The 20,192-nt window shown below is 45.9% G+C and overlaps 1 protein-coding gene across 1 annotated transcript in view; it reads right to left on the bottom strand.

The window, feature by feature from the left end:
* arhgap46b (Rho GTPase activating protein 46b) overlaps positions 1-20,192 on the bottom strand; it is a 178,999-nt gene that overhangs the window by 24,473 nt on the left and 134,334 nt on the right. Inside the window, exons 3-4 of the mRNA XM_048608412.1 lie at positions 8,051-9,347; positions 363-912 (exon numbers count right to left, since the gene is read on the bottom strand). Of these exons, the coding sequence (XP_048464369.1) occupies positions 363-912; positions 8,051-9,347 (1,847 nt within the window). The remainder of the gene's footprint in view (positions 1-362; positions 913-8,050; positions 9,348-20,192) is intronic.

Here is a 20,192-nt window from a genome sequence, read left to right as displayed (position 1 = left end):
GTGAGAGAGAGTGTGAGCGCGTGCGCGTGTGCATGTGCGTGCGGTGGAGCAGGGACCTTACACTTCCCCACAGCCAGTCACAGTCCACTTTATCACAGCCAGCATTCAGCACCGGGGGTGTGGACGGGGGAAAAGAGGGGGAGAGGTGGGGTAGTGGTGCAGAGAAAGGGGTAAGGGCAGGAACACAGCAGATACAACATAGAAAAATGTTACTTTTTATACCTGAATCCCCAGAACATGGCCACGAGGCACATCAATACAAAATGTTAGGCTTATGAGCTCCACACTTGAAGAAAAGAGCTGTTTAAGACAATGTATCATTTGACAAGATCGAGTTGCAAGAGCACAATAACCTCACGTACTTTTCACGTCATGAGCAGGGTCAGTGTGCCGATAGATGTATCCTTCCAGGTACGACTGGAACTTGGGCGATGGAGAAAAGAAAGCCAAGCAGACCGCCATGAGCTCCCAGCCGTACGCCAGGCTCTGGTAGCACAGATTGTCTGTGGTCTGCCTGCACAGCTGGATGTAAAGCTCATCACGGATCCCCTGCGTCGTCCAGCACTTGGTGACAATCACGAGGGCGATGGGGACCCTCTCCATTCGGGTTTGCCGGTCGCCCATGTACATCTGCACCAGCTTGAAGAGTTCACAGGCGTCTTTCTTGATGGTGCGGTCGTTGGTGACCAGCATTGGCTTCTTGATGGAGCCTCCGACCCAGGAGAGCATGTTGGCGATGGACAACCTGCGCCTGAAGATGCCCCGAGTGTGCATGTTGAGGTGTTTGGCTGCCCAGTCTTCCATGCTCTTCTCTGGCAGGGGCTTGCGGAGTGTGGTGTAAGGAAAATGGTAGCCCACGTTGCAGGTCTGCCCTCCTGGGTCAAGCTGAGGGCTGCTGCCTATGTTCTGAGGCTGAGGAAAGAAAAACAAATGTAAGATTGTGTTTTTGTCAACAACCGGGAATCAGCTGGGTTTAGATCCAGTTGCACGCATTGACCACGTCACCCAAAACTCCCGAGGTTTAATTATCCGAGCTTGAATGATTTCATCACTGGTTACTATCGATTGGTGTTGGGAATATCGGAGTATACCATTCAGCCCATTTCAACCTGCTCCACCACTCAGCCAGATTACAACCGATTCAACCACCTTGTCATCGAAACCCTTTCAACCAAACATCATTCTGAACTTTGAAAGACCTGACTGGTGCGCAACATCCATAGATTTTAGGAGCAGAGAATTCCAGATTTCTACCAGCGTGTGTATGTATAAATGGGAGCACATACATGTGTGAATATATATGGACATAAATGTTCATGTATGTCTGTGTGCGTGTATATATCCATGCATGCGTGCATATTGGTGTACATGTGTACATATCTGTATATGCGTGTGTCTGTGTGCACACGCGCATGTATGCGTCTGTCTGTGTACTCATGTCTGTAAATTTGGGGATGGTGGGTGAGTTACATTTTCCTATTTTCTTCCCTAAATAGTCAAACATAAACTATGTCCCCTCTATTTTCATTCACTGCTGAAAATACAGAACTGCCATTGAAGTTTTGCCTCTTGTGCTCAAGGTGTAAATGCAGGAATTTTTTTGTCCCCACAGCAGTCTGGTATCCTTGTGTTTGTCCCCACCAGTGCAAGATGAAAAGTTTCAGCAAAATGTCTCTCTTTTCATCAATATTCAAATTCTGTCATTGCAAACAGCTTTCCCTCCCCACCAGAGTTAACAGTTTCTCTATATTTAAACCTCCTGAAGTTTTTTAACCACAGGCAGGGGCAGCGTTATCTGAACAAACAGGTCTCAGAAAGGAAAAGGTGGTCAGCTTTCCGGGGAAGTTCAGCGAACTTACTCAATACAGAGCTGACCCTCACAGACCAGGAAAGTCTTGGTTTTAATTCCCATTTTACACTGTTAATTGAACGATGTTGGTAAGGACTTTCTAATTCATCCTCAAAGCTAGGGAGGGTAACAGTGATCAGGGTTCCCACTGCTTTTCTTTTGTGGATGTTTATGTGTGAATATCAGACATGGACAGCATCGGGCCAGACTGGTATAATAGAATCACGGAATCCTACAGTGCAGATCAAGTCCATTCAGCTCATTGAGTCTGCACTGATCCTCCAAACAGCATCCCACCCAGGCATAGACCCCACACTATCCCTGTAACCCGACATTTGCAATGACTAGCCCGCCTAACCTGCACATCTTTGGATGGAAACCCACGCAGACACGGGGAGAACATGCAAACTCCGCACAGATAGTCACCCAAGAATGGAATCGAGCCCGGTCCCTAGTGCTGTGAGGCAGCAGTGCTAACCACTGAACCACCGTACCATGCGTTCCCCCAATTAAATCATCCGTCAAAATAATGAAACCATCAGTCATAGTCCCTTGGGTGAGGTTCCGCTGTGTCTCCAGTATTTGTGGAAATTGACCCACTCTTGGATTTTGTTTTCTATAGAAGTGACTACTTCTAAAGTATTTCATTGGCTGTAAGGTGTTTGGGACATCTCGTGATCATGAAGGGCACTACATCAATGCAAGTCTCTCTTCAGTAAAGGTGATGGGGAATGAAAACTGGACAGGGAAGAAAATAACTGCACGATCAACAATCTTGATCACTCCCAATGTTAAACACGAGCGAAAGAAATAACTCATTCATTCTGAAAATGGCACCGCGTGGGGACATTAAAATAGAAAGGCCTACACTTATATGGAGCCTTTCACAAGCTCTGGACATCCAAAAGAGCTTTGTGATCAATGAACTACAGTCATGTTGCAAAGTAGGAAACATGGCAGCCAATGTTTGTGCACCAAGCTCACACAAACAGCAACACGATATTGACCAGATTATCTGTCTTTTTTTTAGTGAGAGATAAACACTGGCCAGGATACCAAGAAAAAAGTCCCTGGTTCTCATTACAGAGTCACAGAGCCATCCAGCATGGAAACAGACCTTTCAGTCCAACTTATCCATGCTGGTCATGTTTTCTAAACTAAACTAGTCCCAATTGTCTGCATTTGGCCCCTAACCCTCTAAACCTTTCCTATTTATAGAGTGCTATCATCAGATCCATCATGTCCACCTGAGAGAAATCTCAGCATTAAGTCTACATCCCTGGTTTAGGATAAAGAAGGCACTGAGTCTAATCCCTTTCCCCTGCTCACTCTGTATCCTTAGCTATTCTGAAAGCAGTAGCCTTTAAAGGGACATTTCGGGCTCTGACAGAGAACTGCACACTCTTAGCCACCCACAGTGCAAGGACTTGTCTTTCTCCCTCTAACTTCCTCTGGAAGCCTTCCTGCCATGAGTGAACTTTGTCTCTCTCAGATTCCTCTGAAGAGAAACAAAAATCAGTGACTATGGTCAAAGGCATTCTAATTAACAGACCACAGACAGCGCACAGCAAAGAATTTCAAACTGCATTTGCTTTCAATCAGATTCCGTTCCCGCTGAGCTTTTCATCATGATTTTGACGTGGCTTTGCAGCGTTTATTTTTTAAGACAGTCACATTTTCTCTGGAATTTAACATTTCAGCTCATCCATTCACTGCTCCCCCTTCTAACGCTGGGTTCTTCAAGCACCTGGCCGTGCAGTGATCTATCTGGTTCGCCTGCTTTGCTAACTAGCTCACTGTGGGACATTCAGAATACTCTCACTGATAACTCATACAGCAAAATAAAACAGGCCCTTCGGTCCAACCAGTCCATTCTGACCATAATCCTAAAGTAGTCCCATCTGTGTCTGCTTGTTCCATTTCCCTCCGAACCTTTCTTATTCACGAACTTATGTCTTTTGAGTGTTGTAAATACACACCACTTCCTCTGGAAATTCATTCCACACACAAACCACTCTCTGTGTAAAAATGTTGCTCCTCATGCCTTTTTTAAAATCTTTCTCCTCTCACTTTAAAAGTATGCCCCCTAGTATTGAAATCCCCCATCATAGGGAAAAGACACCTGCCATTCACCTTATGTATACCTCTCATGTTTTCATAAACTGCTATAAAGGTCATCCCTCAATCTCCTGTTTCAGTGAAAAAGGTCCCAGCCTATCTTGATAACTCAAACTCTCCATTCCCAGCAACACCCTGGTAAATCTTTTCTGAACCCTCTCCAGTTTAATAATATCCTTATTATTTGGAAGATGCCAGTCTAGGTGGGATTGGAGGAACAAAAAGGATCTCAAAGTATAAATCACTGAAGGCTGAGGAAAAGGTTACCATGGAAAAGATAAACATAACAAGGCAACCACGTTGGCTATAACCGGTTGGGATCAACGCCACATGCTGTGACTACCTGACAGGCACATTTAGTAAAGACAGTGACCTTTACACACCATGGAACTACTGCAGCTTTTGATTCTCTGTCTGGGCTGATTGACTTAGCCTCAGTTGGAATCCTACAAGTGGTCTCCAGGTCCCTTGGTTCAAGTAAGGTGGGGGATGGCGAAATTAAAAAAAAAAACCACAACAGGCAATTCTCCTGCTCTCAGCGACTCGCAATGACCCCTTCGTTGCGAGGGCAGATTTATGGGAATCAGGTGAAGACAAGATTGAACTCAGCTGCAATCAGCTCTTCAGTCAAACTGCCTGCCAAATCCCACTGCTTAGATCCTGGGTGAGAAACGGTTGCTTCCACGAGGCACTGACAGTCCTCTGGTGCTGTGAAATAGCAGAAAGTATTGGGGTGGGAGAGGCAGAAAGTACTGGGGTCTGAGCAATGCAGATTAGCCCCAGTAGATCAAGTCAAGACGTGGGATAATGTCTCAAAGATTACATAGGGGCATGGCACAGGAGCAGGCCATTTATATCACTTAGTCAGTGTTTGAGCCTTGCTGTCCTCATTTAAATCTACTGTTGTAATGTTCTGCTCCATTCTCTGTTGTACATTTCTTCCCTTAACAAAGCAATTTGGTTCAACCCCTCCCTGTGGTAGTCTCACTACTCTTTGGGTGAAGAAGTTTCTTCTGAATTTTGTATTAGATTTCTTGGTGATAACCTTGGGAGCCACATCTTCAGTTACACTCTGCCCCACAAGAGGAAACATTCTTGCTGTCAAGACAGTTCACAATTTCAAAGGCTTCTGAGGTCATCATCGCCCCCCTCCCCCAGTTTCTTTTATTCAAGAGGGAAGCGACACAGAAAAGTTCAACTTTTCTCGATAAAGATACCCTCGTATTCCCGGTATTACTCCTGCAAATTTTCTCGGTGCCCTTTCTGGTGCTTCAAAGTCCTTTCCAAAATATGGCAGTCAGCACACAGCACCCAAATGCAGGTTAACCAAGGTTCACTACAGATTTAGCACAACCTTCTTACTTTTCAATTAAAGCTCCTGAGAAATAATACATGGAGACTTGGTTTATTTTTTCCATGGTAACCTTTTCCTCAGCCTTAGGTGATTTATACTTTGAGATCACTTTGTTCCTCCATCCTGCCTAGACTGGCACTTTCCAAATAATAAGCCAGTTCCCTGTTTTCTCCACTGATATCTATACATATTCGTCTGTGTTTAAATTTCATTTCTCAACGATTTTCCTGTTCTGCAAGGGATTCATAAAACAGATGGGAAACTGGGAACCATCCAAACTCCCAATATTACACGCAGGCAATTTAAACAAAGGGACTGACAAAGTTCAGCGGGAGTATGGGGAGGCACAGTGGTTAGCACTACTGCCTCACAGATCCAGGGACCCAGGTTTGATTCTGCCTTCGGGTGACAGTCTGTGTGGAGTCTGCACATTCTCCCTGTGTCTGCGTGGGTTTTCTTCCCACAGTCTAAAGGTGTGCAGGGGGCTACGTGGATTGGCCATGCTAAATTGCTCCGTAGTGTCCAGGGATGTGTAGACTTGGAGTCAACCATGGGAAGTGCAGGGTTACAGGGATAGGGTTGGGTCTGGATGGGATACTCTTTGGAAGGTCGGTGTGGACTCAATGGGCCGCTTCTGCAGTGATTCTATGTATGAAGATTCAGAACAGTGGTGGGATCATGTAAACTATGACCAGCATTTTGGTTTTATCAAGAAAAATGTGAATAACAAAACCAGGAATGAGATGCAAGCACTCACCATTAACATTCTGAAAAAGAATTCAATGCATATCTCTTCACGCTCACCGTTTTTAGTTTTTATTTTTTTATTAAAAGCAGAGAAATAAAATCAGGAATAGTGGCGATGTGCAATGGCCCACTCTGACTCTGGGTTGCTGTGGTAACATGCACCATTTACACGCACATTGTTTTCTGATGCTGTGGATGGTGACGGTATAAACTCCAGCCTTCTGCCCATCACATGGGTGGTAAGGAATCTCTCCAGCCCTTAAAACCTGCCATTAGCATGTGTCGGAAGGATTTACAGAATGACACAGCCACTTTGGCCCATGTTACAAACGCACATTCCCTGCCCACTAAATCCTGAGATGGGACTTGAACCCAGAGCTTCGGCCTTAAGAGGTTCGGGGATGACCCTATCTACTGTGCATGGATAAGGGCATTGAAATCTAACAAAAGGAATGTATTAGATGCTGGGAATTTGGGATAAGAACAGAAATACCCAGCAAGTCAGGCAGCATCTTGGAGACAAAAACAGCATTAACTTCTCGGGCCCATCGCCTTTCTGATGGGTCTTCAAAGTCTAATGAAAATTCTTGGACTTGAAGTGTTACACCGTTTCTCTCTCCAGAGAAGCTGCCCGACCTGATGAGCTTTTCTGGCACTTTCTGCTTTTATTGCAGGTCATTGGGGTCAAGGGTCACACAGTTCAGGTTTCGGCTAAGTGCCCAGACAATGGTAACCAGTTTGGTGCCTATGGAATATGTAGCTATTGACACCACAGGCAATTAGTGAGTGTGGAACCTGTTAAGTGCATAGTTAGCCTAATCATTTGACATATTCCACCACTGAGCGTGCAATGAGAACATGTAGAATTGTGTGCCGAGAACAATATTGTCTATAATTGAACTGCAATGACCATCCATTAATCCACACCCTCAAAAGCCCTTTGTATGTGCTGAAAAACCACCTCATCTATAGACATTATATTGTCAACTTGTTCCGAGATTATGAAACATTGACGGATGAGATGGTTCTTCAGCACGTGTACCCCCAAGAGATCAGAGAGCATGGAGAAACAAACAGTCAGTGCAGTTTAATTACAGACCGTACCATTTCTCACTACACTCTTCAGAGACATTATTACACACCTCTGCTGGGTCTTGAACCCGGGCCTCCCGGCCCAGAGGAAGGGACACTACCAATGCACCAGAAGACCCCTCAATAGCCTCATCAATGGAAACACTAAAATGCACATCATAGTAACCAGGTTCCATTTCCATGCCATAAACATCAGTATCTCCAAGTTCTTCGTGCACGTTTAATTTCAGTTCCAATAACCTCTGGTGAGATCCCATTTATACATTTGGTTCTGGCAATCACACCTCAGTAAGAATATACTGTCCCTGGAGGTTTTCCAGTGCACATTCCCCAGACTGACAGCGGTTACACTAAATAAGGACTGTTTGGAGAACCCTAGCCGTCTTTAACAGCCACCCGAAGTAGCAGACAGAGCCAATTTCTGATTTTTAAAAAATTCATTTATGGGATGTGGGCAGCACTGGCCAGGCCAGTATTTACTGCCCATCTCTCACGGCCCGCCCCCAAGAGTCAATCACATTTCTGTGGTCTGGAGTTACACGTAGGCCAGAACAGCTAGTTACGCTGGTATCCTTCCCCAAAGGATATAGAAACATAGAAAATAGCAGCAAGAATTAGGCCATTAGTGAACCAGATGGATTTTTCCCGAGAACCGACAATTCTTAATTCCTTATTTTTTACTGGATTATAACGGCACCACAGCGGGATTGGAACCCAGGTGCAAGAACAGTGCCTGGGTCTCTAGATTAAGGAGTTTAGTGATAATAGCACTAGGCTATCACCTCTATTTCCAACAGCGACTTGACCCACGCAACACCCCCTCACTGGAACCACATTAAACAATGAGCTGCCAACATTACATCAAAAGCACTGAGTAGTCAGCGAGCTACCTGTGGTTGGTTCCGAACGGGACTCGGTAGAGATAGACTAGTCTGGCTCGTTAGGCTTCTTTCCAACGAATGGTTGGAAAAATCCACCTTTTCAAATGTCCTTTTCTGACGGACAACTTCCTGCCGCGTGGATAACTCGCTGTCAACCGAGGCTCGCATATCCGCGCCCAACTTGTGCAACGACCTGTTGCTGGCCACAATGTCTTCCTTCGAGCCCCGGTTAGCGTACTGCCTGAAGTGACGGCCCTCAGACTGCAGCCGGATCTTGTGAATGTCGGCCAAGATACAGCTTTCGGCCACGTCCGCGTTCAGGCTCGCCTGGCTGCCCCTGATGGCAGCCGTCCGACTGACCACCACCCGCATCTCCGCCATCAGCTTCTCGTTCAAAACGTTCAGCTCGCTGCTGCTGCCCAAAGAGCCCGGTCTGGCCTGGCCCGCCATCGTCTTCCTCCCTTTCCTCCTCCGGAGGCTGGGCGATGGGCCTGTGGAATAGCCTGAGTCTTGGTGGCTGACGACGGAGGTGGGGTACTCTTGTGATTGTACGCTGCTTTGGCGACTGTGCAACTCGCTGCCCTTCAAGGAGTTCGCCTCCAGGACCTTCCATGGCTGCCTCTGGTCATCCTTGGGCAGTGAGGGACCCGCAGCAGGAAGCCTGCCTGCGTTGTTGCCGTCGGAAGAAGCTGGCTGCTTGGAGGATGGGTCGATGTTCACCATCTGCTTGATGTACTCCCTCCCCACTGGGCTGTACTCCGTATTGGATGGCTTCCTGGCGTGCTTGGTTATCAGCTGTTGCTGGTAGCCGGGGCCCTGAAGCAGCTTGGTCATCTGAGGCTCTTTCTCCGAGGCCTGGCCTGCTCCGGCCCTCGATGTGCTGCCCGGGTCCACTTCCATGGGTGGCTCGTCATAGATTGGTGACTCGACGGGCGGCTCATCGTAAATGGGGGCCGAGGAGCCACACTTTGGGGACAAAGGCTGCGCTGGGCCCGGCTGAACCTTTTGGGAAGCCTGGCATGGAGGGCCGCTGGTTAAGACGAGGCAGAAGCCCCCATTCTCCGTCTTTTTCAAATGCAGCGAGGGTTTGGACTCCAGAGGAGTTTTACTGCCCAGCGGGAAACAGCCTGGCTTGTGGGCCTGACCTGAGGCCTTGGTCGACTGGTTGGCTTTCTGGTTGGTGACCGGAAGGGAGTTCTGCTGCTGAGCCGCCAAGGCTTGGGTAGAGACCGAGCTCGTTCCACTATCGACCTTCACCAGCATTGCCGCCTTGGTACCTGGGGCGGGTTGCCATGGGGAGTTGGACCTGAGGAAGAAGACAAAGATCCCTGTTAGCATTACATAACCCACATCATCACTTGGAGGTTTTTAAAAAAAACACCAGGAATGGAGCTTTAAAATGAAAATACACACAATTACTATCTTATCTGCAATTGGCCGTGCGTATGACTGCTTCTCAGGATCCAAATCAAAAACAACAAGCTGGCAACACTGCACAGGAAGTGAATACCAGATTATGTGGCTTCTATTGACTCATTTGAAGCAATACTCTGCGTTAAAATGCAAAAGATATAAATAGAAACTTTGGAATCAGTAAGTGGACAATAACTCTGCCCACCAGCAGCACTATTTTCCTGAAAAAACGGGATTGTTCTGATGCATCGCTTGCAGGCATGAATTAACTGCCCCATATCATTAACACATTGCCTCTTCACTTGCCTAACCCTCTCTCCTTAAGGATGCAACATCTGTAACACACAAGAAATAGAAGCTTCTCTAAACCTCATAACTGCACTTTTAGCTCGATGCCAGCCACATCTCGAGCATGGTGCATCAATCATCTGGCCCTGCTGGCTGTTATGTGTGGGAGAAAGAGGAATTTAGTTAACATGCACTGCAGTAGGCCAGGGTCATGTCCACACTTGATCAACTCGTCTGAAGCAAGAGGGCTGAAACCATGTGACAAGGCAGGGAGGGAAAGGTCACTTTGCTTTAGGCTACAGGAGACTAGGGGGGAATACAGCAAACAATTTAACTCTGCAGTTTGTTCAAACAAATGATAAATCCATTACAACTGGCTGTTAGGCTCAGATTCCACAGGTTCCAGGGTATACTCCAGTCATTCTGGGAGTGTGCAGCAATCACTGGCAGCTAGTCCTCGCTCATACAGATTGCAGGGAGAAGATCAGTGCCGCAACAACTTGCATTTATATCCAGTGCACTGAACTGTTGTCAAGTATTTCAAAGGCAAATGGTGACACACGACAAGATAAAGTCATACAGATACACAGCATGGAAACAGACCCTTCAGTTCAACTCGTCCATGCCGACCAGATATCCTAAATTAATCTGGTCCCATTTGCCAGCATTTGGCCCATATCTCTCTAAATGTTTCCTATTCCTCTACCCATCCAGATGCCTTTTAAATGCTGTAATTGTACCAGCCTCCACCACCTCCTCTGGCAGCTCATTCCATATACACACCACCCTCTGGGTGAAAAATTTGCCTCCTGGGTCCCTTTTAAATCTTTCCCCTCTCACCTCAAACCCATGCCCTCTAGTTTTGGACTCCCCCACCCTAAGGAAAAGACCTTCGCTAGTCACCCTATCCATGCCCCTTGTGATTTTATGAACCTCTATAAGGTCATCCCTCAGCCTCCGACGTTCCAAGGAAAATAGCCCCAGCCTATTCAGCCTCTCCTTATAGCTCAAACCCTGCAATCCCGGCAATATCCTTGTAAACCTTTTCTGAGGCCTTTCAAATTAACAAAACAGATGTCCAAAAGCACAGGTGAAGAGGTCAGATTTCTGGTGTATCTCAGGGGAAATCAGAGTTTCAAGTATAGTCCCCCGTGGTGGAGTGATCAAAAAATAGGGGGCATATTTTTAAGGTGAGGAGGACAAAGTTTCAATAGGGAACTGAGGGGCAACTTATTCACACAGAGGGTGGTTCATGTGTGGAATGAACTGCCAGAAGAAGTGGTAGATGCAGGTACAGTTACAGACATTTGGACAGGTACATGAACAGGTCTGTGAGTCTCACGTTGGTGGTAGGGAAATTATTGGAAAAGATTGTCGGGGACAAGATCTATAAGCATTTAGAAGCAAATAGACCTATTCACAATAGACAACATGGTTTTGTGCAGGGGACATTGTGCCTCACTAACGTGATTGAATTTTTGAGGAGGTGACAAAAATGATTGATCAGGGAGATGCGGTTGATATTGTCTGCATGGACTTCAGCAAAGCCTTTTGACAAGGTCCCTCATGGCAGACCGGTACAAAAGGTGAAGTCACATGGTATCAGGGGTGAGCTGGTAAGATCGACACAGAACTGGCTTGGTCATTGGACACAGAGAGTAGTGGTGGAGGGATGCTTTTTCAGAATGGCGGGTTGTGACAAGTGGTGTTCCAAGGCACATCAAGTATAAGGATAGAGAAATTATGCTGCAGCTTCATAGAACTTTAGTAAGGCCACACTTGGAATATTGTGTGTAGTTCTGGTCATGTAGTGGGTGCTGCATGTATGAAATGAGCTGCCAGAGGAAGTGGATGCTTTGGAGAGGGTAAAGAAAAGGTTTAACAGGATGTTGCCTGGTATGGGGGATTTTAGCTATGAAGAAAATTTGGATAGACTGGGTTTGTTTTCATTGGAATGCAGGAGGTTGAGGGGCGACCTGATAGACGTTTAAAAGATTGTGAATGGCATGGATAGAGTGGAAAGTAGGAGACTTTTCCCCAGGGTGGAGGGGTCAATTACTAGGGGACACAGGTTCAAGGTGCGGGGTGGGAATCTTTAAAAGAGATGCGCAAGGCAAGTTTTTTTTTACACAAAGGGTGGTGAGTGCCTGGAACGCGTTGCCAAAGGAAGGTGGTGGAAGCAAACACTATAGCAGCATCCAAGAAGCACCTGGACGAATACATGAATAGGAAGGAAATAGGGGGATACGGATCATTTAAGTGAAGGAAGTTTTCACATCGAAGGGCAAAATGTGTTGGCATAGGCTTGGAGGGCCGAAGGGCCTGTTCCTGTGCTGTATTGTTCTTTGTTTAGAGAGATATGGGCCAAACACAGGCAAATAGGACAAGTTTAGTTTGGGAAACTTGGTCGGCATGGACGAATTGGACTGAAGAGTCTATAATCTGGAGATGGGCAAGAGAGCAGGGTGGAAGGAATGAGGATGTATGATTGGGCACACATTAAGACAGGGCAGAATAAAGATGAAGTAAGTCAGGGATCACTTTTTAAGCTTCAGTCACCATCTTAACTGAGTGGTTCATTGTCATTCTTGAGACTGGAAAAGCAAACCACCTCAAAGTGTCCTTAACTCTATTTGAGCATTCTTACTTCACTGCCATTTGTCCAGAATTCTTTAGAGACTCCAGACCATTCGCATCTTTGAGACAATACATGTACACCATGGCCTTTAGTTGTCTCACCTGTACTTAGGCGCACCTTTGCACTCACACAAATAATTTGGTGACCCTCTGAGTTATTCTCCCTTTCCCTCACTAACAGAGTTGGTTATAGTTTAGAAATAAGGAGTTGCCCATTTAAGACAGAGAGGGGAAAACATTTTTTCTCTCAGAAGGTTGTTGCTGGCTCAATGGTTAGCACTGCTGCCTCATAGCGCCAGGGACCCAGGTTTGATTCCACCCTCGGGCGACTGTCTGTGTGGAGTTTGCACATTCTCCCAGTGTCTGCACGGGTTCCCTCCGGGTGCTCCAGTTTCCTCCCACAGTCCAAAGATGTGCAGGTTAGGTGGACTGGCCATGCTAAATTGCCCGTAGTGGGAAATGCAGGAATAGGGTAGGGGATGGGTCAGGGTGGGATGGTCGTCAGAGGGTCAGTATGGATTCGATGGGCTGAATGGCCTGCTTCCATACCGTAAGGATTCTATTCTATAAGAAACAGGAGCAGGAGTAGGCCATCTGATCCCTTGAGCCTGCTCCGCCATTCAATAAGATCATGGCTGATCTTTTCATGGACTCAGCTCCATCTACCCACCCACTCACCATAATCCTTAATTCTTTTAAGGTTCAAAAATCTATTTTTGCCTAAAAATAGTCAATGAGGTAGCCTCAACTGCTTCACTTGGGCAGGGAATTCCACAGATTCACAACCCGTTGGGTGAAGAAGTTCCTTCTCAACTCAGTCCTAAATCTGCTCCCTCTTTTATTCTGAGGCCATGTCTCCTAGTTCTTGTCTCACCCACCCAGTGGAAACAACCTCCCTGCCTCTATCTTATCTATTCCCTTCACAATTAGTCTTTGGAATTTCTCTCCTCAAAAGGCAGTGGATGCAGAATCTTTAAAATATTACTTAAGGCCGAGGTAAATAGATTCTAGACTACTAAAGGGGATGAAAGACTCAGGAAAGATGTACTGGCCCTGGAGCAGAGGAGGTTCACGAGAATGGTCCCAGGTATGGAAAGCTCAACATATGAAGAACGTTTGATGAGTCTGGGACTATACTTTCAGAATACTGAATGGCCTGGACAAAATGGATGTTGGGAAGATGTTTCCATTGGTAGGAGAGTCTAGGACTCGAGGGCACAGCCTTAGAGTAAAGGGAAGACCTTTTAGAACGGAGATAAGGAGACACTTCTTCAGCCAGAGTGTGGTGAATCTATGGAATTCACTGCCACCGAAGGCTGTGGAGGCCAGGTCATTGAGTACATTTAAGACTGAGATAGATAGGTTCTTGATTAACAAGGCGATCAAGGGTTACAGGGAGAAAGCAGGAGAATGGGGTTGAGGAACTTATCAGCCATGATTGAATGGCAGAGCGGACTCGATGGGCCAAATGGCCTAATTTCTGCTCCTATGTCTTATGGTTTTCTGGATATGCAGGAATGTAGAGTTAAGTTTAAAATCAGATCAACTATGATCTTATTGAATAGCAGAGCAGGTTTGAAGGCCGGGGTGGCCTGGTCTTGTTCCTTGTACTTATGCCTGTAGGGTAAATGCTGCTCCCATCACATCTTTTATGAACCCCACAAACTTATCCAATCACACAACTGACCATCAGTCAGATCTGTACCTGATGTCATGAAGAATTCTAAGCCTGCACTTTGCAAAAGCAGTACAGACTGGATTAGTGCCAGTTAAGAACAGAGGGGCCCGTCTCCCTCTGTAACATTTCATTGCACCGAGTTTGGAGCCATCAGAACATTCCCTCCTCCTCGGTCTAGCTCTCACTTCAAGATGATGCCCTATTGATTTTCATTCTCCCACCAGAGGAAATAGTTTCTTAATCACCTCATTGTTACAAACACCTTTATCCAATCACCCTTCAAGCAGTGAAACCAAGCCAAGTCAATGCAGTCATCCTCGTGCTTTAACCTTTCGATCACTCCTTGTGTTTCTTCCAAGGAAATGCAGCTTTAGTGCGGCTGAGAAAAGGACGCATTTTGTCAAAAGCATCTCATCAAGACATTTGCAAAAATGTCAAGGTAAAGGGAACAATGCTTTATTTTGAATGAGAAGAGAGACTGCTGATTGGTTGGCAAGTGGACTCTTGATTGGTAGAAGAGTTACCATGAAGGATGTACCAGTCATTTCATGACTGACACTTAACTGTCAAGCTCTATTTAAATTTAAACCAGGCAGGTCGACTCTGATTGATCAAGGCATAGCTCTGAAGATGAACCACACAGAGTGGCTGTCGAACGAACAGGGTTCTGTGTGTTGATAGATGCAGTTTCAAATACATGTAAATGAGTCACACTCTAAGCCTGACTGACAATCTTAAATTGGTTCAGAGATAGTAGGAACTGCAGATGCTGGAGAATCTGAGATAACAAGGTGTAGAGCTGGATGAACACAGCAGGCCAAGCAGCATCAGGGGTGCAGGAAGGCTGACGTATCGGGTCTAGACCCTTCTTCAGAAGGGTCTAGACCTGAAACGTCAGCTTTCCTGCTCCTCTGATGCTGCTTGGCCTGTGTTCATCCAGCTCTGCACCTTGTTAACTCAATCTTAAATTGGTTACTTGTTTCAACCAAATTGTTATTACATGGTGAAAGGTACGGCAACTGCTCTGCCCAAGACCACAAGAAATGACAGGGAAATCAACCAACATGATCAGAGACCTCTCCTACCCCAGTTATACTCTTCCACCCTCTTCCATCGGGCACAAGATATAAAAGTCTGAATACACGTACAAACAGATTTAAGAACAGCTTCTTCCCCACTGTTATCAGACTTTTGAATGGACCTCTCAAACGTTAATTCTGATCTCCCTCTCTGCACCTTCTCTGTGGCTGTAACACTGTATTCTGCCCTCTGTCCTACTACCCTGATGCACTTTGCATGGTGTGATCTGCCTGCAGAGCAGGCAAAACAATACTTTTCACTGTATGGCCATACATGTCACAACAATAAATCAAATCAAACCAGTTGGTGAAAGTCCGAGTGCAACTTGCTAGGAAACACCATTTGTCACATTCTGCCAATCAGGCACATTCCTTTCATCGCTGCTCTGTCTCTCTCCCAGCCACCCATGTCACAAGCTGGAGCAAGGAAGCCATTATTGTATGCTTTACAGACATAATTAACAAAATACTCAAGGCAGGAATACTCTAAATCATAGCTAACTCTTTTTTACAAACATTTCTTCCAAAGACCCATATTGGCAACAACTTGCATCATCATTCGACACTCTTAACACATGGTAAAATGTGATATGGATAGGTCACACTGCATTCCAGTCGCTGCCAACTTGCATTCCATCAGCTGCTCAGCGAGTTTGGATGCTCCCAAAGGTACCTCACTGTTCCAACCTTAAACTAAAAGCAAATACCAAATACTTTCCATTACTTAACAGGCAGCTGAATTGAAAGTTACCAAAAACAAAATGTCGTAAACCCAAAGTTGTTCAAATGTCATGTAAAACCACAGCAACCAAAACTGGAATGGTTTCCTCATGAAAGGCCACAAAAAAAAAATCCCTTCCCAAAAGCGTCCACTTCCTGCACCCGCAACTGGGGGCTGTATACAGTATTAAATACTTTCATATCTCGATGTGTGTCTCCCCAAGGGCAGAGTGCACACGCTCTCAACACACTTTCCCCAGGAGCCCTACATCGAAGAGCGATGTTGTTTTATTTTTGATCCACCCATTCCGGTCCCTCTACTGCGAGACTGAGATTAACCAGGGAAGTACTGCAAGAGCTAAGTAAGTGCAATGCACAACATTTGGAAGGTTTCAGTGTCTCCACTCTGTCACCAATAGCTCTGAAACTGAAAGTGGTAAATCTGCCTGGACAGGACAACACAAAAACTCACTTCATGACAGATCTTATGACACGGTCTTTGGTTTCCCCCCAACCCCTGCCACTGCTGGTCCTGGATGGAAGAGGAAGTCCTGTATTGGCAATGCTCTGTCTAGATGTAAGGCAGAGGAAGTGGTAGATGCAGGTCCAGTTTCAACATTTAAAAGACATTTGGATAGGTACATGAATAGGAAAGGTTGAGAGAAATGGTCCTGATGCAGGCAAGTGGGACTAGTTTAGTTTGGGAAACTTGCTCTGCGTGGACGAGTTGGACCGAAGGGTCTGTTTCTGTACTGTAAGTCTCTATGACTTAGCCCATCATTACTGACAGTCCACTAAGCATTCCCAGAATATTTTAATGATGGTTACATGTAAATTCTATTTGAAGGAGCTGCGTTATACACTTTACTGAAACAGTTTTTTAAAAAATTCTCTTATTTGAATTGCTGGCCAACCCTAATTGTATCTGAACCCTGGAGCATGGTGAATGGTTTAAATCTGCAGCTCTGATGTAGGATGAGAGCAGGGATTCTGTACCGAATATCCCACAGCTGAGGCTCAGAGCATGCACATGTTGATTGATGCAAACTCCAGTAGAGCACTGGTTTGGGGTGATGGGTGGGAAGAGAAGGAAGACAAGACAGAGGGGGCAAAGAGCACGATGAACGAGGTGAGAGTTAGGGGCAGGGGTAGGTGGGCTAAGCTATTTCCAGAAAACGCCTCACACCAACTGTTTCAAAGCATTAGGAAAAACAGCTGAGGAATGAGGAACTAATTGACACTCTTGTTCAATTACAGCTGGAAGAATTACAGGAAGTCTTTCAGCAAAGCTGGAGTAACTTTAATCTCTAGCACTATAAAATTAGCCCTCCCCTACCCTCTTCCGCCCGTGTCCTCAACTGGGAGAGCAACTACAGAGGAAGATGCTCTTCACCACACTAGTTTATGTTGGAATATGGTCCTATTGGCCTTATTTGCACTTGATCCAAGTGCTCATTCTCACTACGCGAGTCAAGACACCAACTGCTGGGGGAATGAGAAGATCATCACAGCCCAGTTTAACTCCATCCATGTCCAATGAGCACAAACTAAGACCCTTCCCAGCTAGGATCAAAGGATAATGGTTTCTCTACACAGATTGAAAGCACACAAACATGGAAACATGCGCACACAAACTCACACACCACGGAAACGTGCACACACAAACGCGCACACCACGGAAACACGTGCACGGAAACGCGCGCACACAAACACGCACACCACGGAAACGCGGGCACACAAACACACAGAAATGCACGCACGCACACAACGCACAGAAACACGCACAAAATGCACCGAAACACGCGCACACAGAAACACAAAAAGAGGCTGTGGGGTAACAGCATTCTCCAATCAGAGAGCTGACCCAAGTCACAAATGTACTGTGGCATTTTGAAGATGAAGGCTAGGGAGAGAACAGTGAAAACTAAAATCCTCCAGCTTTTTATAATTACCATAAACTGATGACAGTCTCTTTAAAAGGCTGATTACTCTCACAAACCTCTTGTCCTTCCCAGATTCTGAAGAGCTTCAAATGGATCAAAGTAGCTTTCCATTCCAGTCTGAAACTAAAATTGTTGGAGCTGTAGTGAGACTCACTGTGGACCTGTGCCCACACGTAGAGTGTCTGCTGCCGCTTGCCTCCTACAGTTTGCTCTTCCCTCAGGCAACTGCTCACCATGTGCTTTTCCTTCCTTTCCCTAAATAAGAGCTAAATTCCTTCTGATTGAATTAAGTGGATCTGAAGCTGCGATAAAGGATAAATTATGACTCCACCAGTGAACTTTCACCATTTTTGCCCTTTCTCAAGTGGAGGATGGTGGTGGTGGGGGTCTGATTGCTCAGAGAGAAACAATTCCAACTCCAAACAACTTTTGAAGTTAGATTCCAAATGGAAAAAAAGTATTTACTTTGGCTTTCAAATGACTTCATTCCTCAATTTAAACAAAAAAATCCTGCAGTTCCATCCCCCGAGGTAATGCAAAATGCAAATTCCAATTGTTTAAGAATCATTTCCTTAATCAGTCGGAGGATCATTGTGCCAGAGTGCAAAAATCCCAGTTTGACAGTCATTCCAAACCCAGACATTTAACCCCAGTGATTTTCTCTGCACTACTCTCTGTCTCCATGGACAAACATTTTGCTGACTGCCAAAGCTGGCCTCGTGGACTCTGAATTGAGTTGCTCCTCCATTTTTGCCTTGGCTCAAAGCTCAGGGTTTCCCTCCTTAATCCTCACCATCTCCTTACTCCCTTCAGATGCTCCTTAAAGCCCCTCTATTGGCCAATGTCGCAACTGTACAAGGCATTATAGTGAGACTGCATCTGGAGTACTGTGCACAGTTTTGGTCCCCTTACTTGTAGGAGGAATGTAGTTATATTAGAGGCAGTTCAGAGTAGGTTCACTAGATTGATTCATTTATTTTTTCATTTATTTATTAACAGGATGAGGACATCACTGACCAGGCAGCATTTATTGCCCATCCCTAATTGCCCATAGGGTAGTTCAGAGTCAATCACATTGTGTGGGTCTGGAGTCACATGTAGGCCCAGACCAGGTAAGGATGGCAGTTTCCTTCCCTAAAGGACATTAGTGAACCAGATGGGTTTTTCCAACAATCGATAATGGATTCACGGTCATCATTAGATTCTTAATTCCAGATATTTATTGAATTCAAATTCCACCATCTGCTGTGGCAGGATTCAAACCCAGGTCCCCAGAACATTATGCGGGTCTCTGGAACAGTCCAGTGATAATGCCACTAGGCCATTGCCTCCCCAGAGATGAGGGGTTTGTGAAAGGAAGAGGGATTGAGCAGTTTAGGACTAATCTCTCTGGAGTTTAGAAGAATGAGAGGAGATCTCATTGAGGTATATAAGATGTTAAAAGGGGATTGACAAAGTAGGCGTAGGGAGGATGTTTCCCCTCGTGGGGCAATCTAGAGCAAGAGGTCAGAGTTTATGTTTTAAATTGGCTACCAATTATCAAAGATACAGATAATAACTTCTCTCAAAGAGTCGTGAATTTGTGAAATTCCCTACCACCTCAAATATCTCCTCATCTGAGAGATAGTAAGAACTGCCGATGCTGGAGTCAGAGATAATACAGTGTGGAGCTGGAGGGAGACAGCAGGCCAGGCAGCATCAGAGGAGCAGGAAAGTTGAAGCGACCAGACCCGAAACGTCAACTTTCCTGCTCCTCTGATGCTGCCTGGCCTGCTGTGTTCATCCAGCTCCACACTGTGTTATCTCCTTGTCTGTCATATTTTGTTTGGTAATACTCCAGTAAAGTGTCTTGGGACATTTCACTCTGCTAAAAGGTGCTATATAAATGCAAGCTGTTGTTGTCCTGATGGCAGCTCTACATTGGGCCATGGAAAAGTAAGGTTAGCGAGGTGACAGTGTGTGAATTCTGATGCTCCAGAGTCCTAACACCAGTGATTTATGAAAACACCTTCCAGAGACCACTGAGGCAATGTGGCATGTGTCATCTGTGATCACAGTGATCAGGATTTCTAGCTGCCAGTAGCTTAGAATCATCATTCAATCCCTTCAGTGTGGGAGCAGGCCATTCAGCCCATCATGTCCACACCAACCCTCTAAAGGACGTTCCATCCAGACCCACCCCTTACCCTATCCCTGTGACCTTGCATTCCCACGGCTAACACACCTAGCCTGCACTACACGCAATTTAGCATGGTCAATCCACCTAAACCTGCACATCTTTGGACTGTGGGAGGAAACTGGAGCACCCGGAGGAAACCCACGCAGACACGGGGAGAACATGCAAACTGCACACAGACAGTCGCCCGAGGGTGGAATCGAACCTGGATCCCTGA

The sequence above is a fragment of the Rhincodon typus genome, chromosome 19, assembly GCF_021869965.1.
Source record: "Rhincodon typus isolate 14 chromosome 19, sRhiTyp1.1, whole genome shotgun sequence".
NCBI classification, from domain to species: domain Eukaryota; kingdom Metazoa; phylum Chordata; class Chondrichthyes; order Orectolobiformes; family Rhincodontidae; genus Rhincodon; species Rhincodon typus.
The sequence above is the reverse complement of the archived record's forward strand: the minus strand, read 5'-3'. Positions and strand labels throughout refer to the sequence as shown.